The sequence below is a fragment of the Squalius cephalus genome (assembly GCF_949319135.1).
Source record: "Squalius cephalus genome assembly, chromosome: 20".
NCBI lineage: Eukaryota > Metazoa > Chordata > Actinopteri > Cypriniformes > Leuciscidae > Squalius > Squalius cephalus.
The window spans coordinates 16,892,110-16,899,260 of record NC_137141.1 but is presented as its reverse complement, the minus strand read 5'-3'; the positions used below and the strand labels follow the sequence as shown (position 1 = coordinate 16,899,260).

Below are 7,151 nucleotides of genomic sequence, written 5' to 3'. Positions count from 1 at the left end.
TTCTGTAAGATTCTGTTGGAGATACCCAGCTCCAAATAATCAAGGGCCTGTATAATAGGCTACCATAAACAAGCAAGGAGAGATAGAAAACAACAATACCCTGCCTTTCAAAAACTCGAAAATAGGGCTGCACAATTATGACACAATAATTATTATTTTATAACAAACTAACTGAATGATCAAATCTTAAGTGGACGTTATTGATAATGAAACTAATATTTAGGCTTGCAGACTAATTTAATTCGCAGCTAGTTGCACTTGCATTGCTCAACGAACAGGTCAGTGATTGGTTGCAATACTCAACGCTGCAAAAACGCTCTGTAAACAGAAAACTATGACAAACTGGGAGTAGATTTAAACTGTAATTCTGTAATTGTAACTTCAACCATGATATTGCATATTTGTCGATTAATTGCGTAAATATATTAGGAAATACTACTACAAAAAAAAGTAGGCTATTAAATAGCCTATGACAAATTCAATACAAAAACGAAATAAATTCATAATTGCAATACAGAGCAAACCATAAATGAATTGGAAGCACAACAGAAAGCAAAAAAAAAAGAGAGAGAATGAGAGAGAGAGAGAGAGAGAGAGAGAGAGAGAGAGAGAGAGAGAGAGAGAGAGAGAGAGAGAGAGAGAGAGAGAACGCTAATCAAATGAATTCATTACTGCAATTCCTCCCGTAGGTTCAAAAGGGAAACGGCTATCAGTGTACTTGGAATAAACAATCAGATGTAACCAATTATGGTAGATGAATTAGACTTCAATCAAGAAGTATAACATCTTTGGTTGTGATATACACCAGTGAGAGGAGTGTGAGTGAGAGAGTGAGAGAGAGAGAGAGAGAGAGAGAGAGAGAGAGAGAGAGAGAGAGAGAGAGAGAGAGAGAGAGAGAGAGAGAGAGAGAGAGAGAGAGAGAGAGAGAGAGAGAGAGAGAGAGAGAGAGAGAGAGTCCAGCGCGCCCAGGGCATTTGGTAAGGGAAGCGCGGCACTCGGGAGCGCATCATCGCGGGATTGAAGCAGCGGCTTTCGGACGCATCATGTTGCGCAGACACTTCAAATCCTCCCCAGGACCAGCCGCTCGACAAAATGTATCTTTTTAAACCACTCGGACTAAAGGATCGTCGGGCTGACTCTTTTAGGTGTCTGGAATTATTTTTTAGTCTAACTGGGAGATGTTTATTCTGAGAACTCATACTGGAGAAGAGACTAGAAGGCTTTAAAAATGATGTCCGGATGGGTCGAAGCCTCTTCAGAAAAGGTAAGGACTAAAAACACGTTTAGACATTAAAGACACGTTCGTGTTTCCATACAAATCAAATCAATTGCGCTCTTGCGTGAAACTTCTTGTATAACTGCGGTTATAACTGCCATTCCTTATGCACGGTAAAAATACTCTTTAAAGTTGGTTAAAAAATAACAATACAAAAAAATGGAACGTGTGGTTGCCAGAAATCTACTGAATGTTTTAGGCATTACGGAATGGCATTCGGTGCCTTTATATTTAACAGTTCACGACTGTATAGCCTCTGCCATTTACTTTTTAATGCTAATATATTAGCCTATATCGACTGCTAAAATCTGCAATGTAAGTTAAAATATACTGAGTACTATAATAATAAAGGTTGAGCAATAAAGCCACGATTAATTAAAGTTAAACAAATGGCCTCATGACTAATAAATATGCATAAACAGTACACATATTCATGAATATGTGTACTGTCTCATCAATCTGATATACTTCCATTGGATAGCTTAAATTGAACCAGTTAATAGTAAATTACAATAATAATTATATAGTATAGTACACTAATTTTTTATTGAGTGGCAAATGTTCTGTCAAACACAAATTCCCCCACATATAGGAAGAGAAAGGGGTAAATCAGAACATTTCAGAAGCGTGTTTATAACAGTGAGATGTAAAGCACTTCCATGTGTGATTTTTCCATGGGTGCATAACCATACCGCTGCTTAAATCTGTTGTATCCTCTCTGCACTTGAGACTTTTTTTCTTAGAGTAATATAATGAACAAAACCTGAGCACCATGGTATAATGATAGTTTATCTCCTAGATCAAAATAGCCAACTAGTAAGTAATGGCTGGAGTGAAGAAATGGCCTTCACTATTAAATTAGACCTTGGTCGGTTAAATCCTAACTCTACATAATAATAAATGAAAAAAAGCCTGCAAGATAATTTTTCTGTGCTAAGATTTTACAAGACTAGGATATAATACACTACTTCCTCACAAGAGAAGATACAACATGTTAGAATAGAATAGAATAGAATAGAATAGAATAGAATAGAATAGAATAGAATAGAATAGAATAGAAGTTTTACGTACATACAGCAAGGCTATTTGAAACTGTATTGTACAAGAGACTCCTGTGGTCCTGGTAAACCCTACATTACAAAGATGGCAATATCTGAAATCCTTGTCTTTGTGGGGACAGTTTTTGGTCCCCTTAAGGAAAACAATGTATAAATCATACTAAGATGTTTTTTGAACATCTAAAAATTTAGAATTTTTTATGTGATGGGTAGGTCTAGGGTTAGGGTATATAATATACAGTTTGTAAAGTATAAAAATCATTATATATATGGAAAGTCCCCATAAAACATGAAAACCAAATGTGTGTGTGTGTGTGTGTGAGAGAGAGAGAGAAAGAGAAAAATCGCATGTGCAAAATATGTGTAAGAAAATAGAATAATATATACAATATATTGCAAAAGCATTACAGAACGATATAGACTACACAATACAGTACACAAACTGCAGACAGATAATAGATGGGTAGGTGAGGACATGTGAGGCCTCAATGAAGACTGACAGGTAAAAATGCAAAGATGATATTCAATATGGCTACAACCAAACGGATTTCTGAAATTCAGTATAATGAGCAAGGCTGTTTTTCTTTCCTGTTCAAGCTCATGCACTCCACACCGATTTAATAGAGCAGTTCTCACTGTCCCCAGGTTCAGAATCATTATTACTGAGAGGAGAACTCTGTGCCAGAGCATTGGAGAACAGACCTGTCCATCATCGAGGCATTTGACATATTAAACACCTCAGTGACCTTTTCAAGTCTGAGAGCGCAGAGATGCTGATGTCGCCAGTCACAATACTCTCTCCTCATGAAGACCAAGTGTGGAGCAGTGTCCTGTTTTATTGTTAGCTGTTATTTCTTTCTTTTTTCATATCTCTTTTTCTTAATATTTACTATGTAAACATTTCAAACTCTAAATTCTGATTGGATGAGCCACATTTACACATTCAATATTATTATTAATGGTGCAAGTTGCCATGTTGCTTGGCAAACGTAAACATTCCACAGTCAAGGTACTGAATTATATTAGGTACTTAAGAGGAAAAATTGTTTCCTCTGAGAATTATTATAATAATACATTTAACTCTTTATTGAACTATAAAGATTGAAACAGTGTATTTAATCATAGTGATGTTGCAATAATCCCACTCGAATATGTGTGTAACAGTGATTTTGCCACAAGTAAGGAGATTGGGTATGGTAAATAAAAAATAAAAATCACTGTAACCCACAAATCTAAGTGGATTATTGCTTGTTTAAGTTAATGCAAAAGAGTAACTGAAATAATGTGTTATTTGACTTGAATGCTATTAAAACCTCATTTTTGTGACACACATGTTTTCCTTTCAGAAAGTAAAACATGCAGATACTAAGAGTTTTGACATTAAAATAACATCTCATTTATTTTTATTTTCTGTTAAAATAGGTAAGTGGCTCAAAATGCTCCCTGTGAGGAAGGTCGTGCCTTACGGGAATCGTCCAGCTGCGACGAGAGAGGAGGTCATCTCCGATGAGCCCTCCATACTCGCTGCTCTGGCCCACACACTTTGAAATCGTCCCTCCCGAAACTCAGAGTGACAATGTGATGAGCTCTGCTATCATTTCCAGCTCGAGCATGGACGGAGGGATGAGAGGGAGTCGCACGAGTTAATGAGACTATTGCTCTTGTGTTGGGGAGCTTAGGACAGGCAATTACAGGAGGATTACCCAGCGACTTCAACATCGCATACTCTCCACCGAGGCAAGCTTCTAAGAACTCCAGTGTGGTGGATTTTATTATTTATTATTTTTCACCCTTTTTAATTACGTGCACTGTTGTTGTCAAAAAGTTTGCAAGGTCTTACAAAATGGAGGTACAGATCCGAATGTGGAATAAAGACCTGCCAACTTTGATCAGCCCGTGGATACCGATACTTCTGGGTCTTCACATGCATTTCTCTTGGGCCACAACCTGTCCAGAGGAGTGCCGGTGTGACAGGACCTTTGTTTACTGCAACGAGAGGAGTCTAATGTCAGTGCCTCTGGGGCTAGGAGAGGGTTATAAGACCCTCTACCTCCACAACAATCAAATCAACAATGCTGGATTTCCCTTGGAAATGCACAACGTTGCCTCTGTGGAGACGGTGTATCTCTATGGCAACCAGCTTGACGAATTCCCTGTCAATCTTCCCAAAAATGTGCGGGTGCTCCACCTGCAGGAGAATAACATTCAGACAGTGTCCCGGGCCGCCCTCGCACAGCTGCTACGCCTGGAGGAGCTCTATCTGGATGACAACTCCATCTCCACCGTGGGTGTGGAGGAGGGGGCCTTCAGGGAGGCCATCAGTCTCAAGACCCTTTTCCTCACCAAGAACCACCTGAGCAGCGTCCCCATCGGGCTCCCCGAGGAGCTGAGAGAGCTGCGGTTGGACGAGAACCGCATTGCAATTATAGCCGAGGATGCGTTTGAGAATGTGACGGGCCTCGAACGCCTCCTCCTGGATGGGAACCTACTCACGGATGAGGGCATCGCCCCCGAGGCTCTCCAGACCCTCGTAAATCTCAAAACGCTGTCGATGGCGCGCAACTCCCTCACAGTTCCTCCTCCTTATCTGCCTGCCGAGTTTCTAGTCAAGCTCAACTTGCAGGATAATCAGATGAATGAGATTCCTTTGACAGCCTTTCGTGGCCTTCATCGCTTGGAGAGACTGGATATTTCAAACAACCAGCTGCAGTCTCTCACACAGGGGGTCTTTGACGGCCTCCACGGCCTGAGACAGCTCACTGTTCGAAACAACCTTTGGCTCTGTGACTGCAACATTAAATGGGTCATACTGTGGTTAAAGTCCCTGCCAGCTACCCTCAATGTCCGTGGCTTCATGTGCCAGAAACCAGAGAGGGTACGTGGCATGGTAATCAGAGAGCTAACCCTGGAGCTCATCCAGTGTCCTAACAGCACCGCCACAGTCCCACAGCCCACACTGCTCTCTGCCTCCACCGCTGAGTCAGCCACTCAAACGGCCTTCACACCCGCACGCTCTCGGCCTACACCCACCCCTTCGCCTCTCACACTTCTCCCACCAAATGCAGGCGAAGACAGGGAACAGAGGACGAACGACCCGGTCGGCCCGAGGCAGGAGTTGCTGCGCGTTTCCTTTGCGGTGCTAAACAGTTCATGCATTCAGGTAAGCTGGGTATCGACATTCGCCGTCACAGCCTATAAGGTGACCTGGGTCAAGCTGGGTCACAGTTTGATAACAGGCCCCATGCAGGAGTCACTTGTGGAGGGCGAACGTGGAGGAATCGCACTGGCAAACCTGGAGCCCAAGTCCACCTATCGTATTTGCATAGATCCACTGGACGCGTTCAACAGTTACCACCCAGGAGATGATACGATTTGCTCGGAGGTGATGACAAAGTCCACTTCCTTTGACTCTGGTGATAACACCACTGGCCCCGAGCAGGCGACCCAGCAGGACCCCAGCTCGCCTTTCCTACTGGCTGGCCTGATTGGCGGGGCAGTGCTTGTGGTTCTGGTGGTCCTGTTGAGCATATTCTGCTGGCACATGCACAAGAAGGAAAGGTCAGATTCGTCAAAATGGAAATACAGTCGAGGGAGAAGAAAAGACGACTACTGCGAAGCAGGGACTAAAAAGGATAACTCTATTCTGGAAATGACTGAGACTAGCTTTCAGATAGTTTCTTTGAATAATGAACAGCTGCTCAAGGGGGACTTTCGCATTCAACCGATTTACACCCCTAATGGGGGTGTTGGATACACAGACTCTCAAAGGAGAAACAATAGCACAGCGTACTGCAAAAACAGTGTTCCAGAATCTGATACATGCCATAAATGAGGATTTTAAACAGATAACGTCCTTTGTATTTAGATCTGACTCTTAAACGCACTGTATTTCAAAAGACAGGCTGTAAAATATGTAATTTATATTCTGAACAATATCGCCTTCTTTTTTTATCGCTTAGTAAAACTAAAATGATTTATGAATATTTACTTTCTATGTTCTGTTTCTACAATTTAAGCTCATAAAAATAATTGTAAGTGGATCTTAGCAATCTGCAATCTTTAAGCACAAATGAATGTCAAGTGCCCATTTTTTTTATAATTTACTTATAAGTTATTAGTTGGAAATGAAGGAATGGAAGGACAGTGTGTTTGTTTAAAGGTTTAAAGGAGTGAGGATGAGAAGGCAGTTCTCACTATCACCACACGGTGGCATCTGTTTTCATCACCACTATTAGTTTGAGATTTCAAGCTATACTCTTTGATCCAGCATCTCACATATTTACGTAACAGCTCAGTTCACAAGGACCGAACACTGACAGTTCCTGCCAAACAGCTGAAAACAAACCTTGGTTGATACAGGACTAGAATGATATTAGGAAATTCAGCATCAGGGTTGATTTCCTCAGCAGTCTTCCTGTGCAGGGATATAAAACATTGTAACAGCTCTCTCACACTGCAGCAGATCTGCTACAAGGAGCAAAATATCTAAACAATAGAATATTTAGACAGTAGTTAGTGCTGTAATTCAATGTTTGCATAAGAATAGCCTAATGTTAAGGCGATACAAAGGCTACATTTGCTTGTGTACAGCATACATTTTGGTAAGAAAGGTCTTTACAAATACAAAGTCAAGTCAACATGTTACAGGCAGTGTTGGGCAAGTTACTCTAAAAAGTAATTAATTACATATTGAACAGTGTAATTAGATTACTGTACTAATCAATCTCTCTTAAAAAGTACTGCATAAAAACTGCCCGACGGTCGACCGTCGGCTTGGTGCGTTCCAGGCTTTAGGCATGTTACTTTGTAATTTGTTT

The 7,151-nt window shown here is 41.1% G+C and overlaps 1 protein-coding gene across 1 annotated transcript; it reads left to right on the top strand.

Moving 5' to 3' along the window:
- Nucleotides 1-969: 969 nt before the first annotated feature.
- LOC307147753 (leucine-rich repeat transmembrane protein FLRT2) lies at nt 970-6,372 on the top strand. The gene is made up of 2 exons (XM_079852698.1): nt 970-1,264; nt 3,757-6,372. The coding sequence occupies exon 2, from the start codon at nt 4,178-4,180 to the stop codon at nt 6,164-6,166; it is 1,989 nt and encodes a 662-aa protein (XP_079708824.1). The 5' UTR covers nt 970-1,264; nt 3,757-4,177; the 3' UTR covers nt 6,167-6,372.
- Nucleotides 6,373-7,151: the final 779 nt, after the last annotated feature.

Coding starts and splice junctions, on each gene's coding strand:
- LOC307147753 (XM_079852698.1), top strand. CDS start 4,178: ATGGAGGTACAGATCCGAATGTGGAATAAAGACCTGCCAACTTTGATC.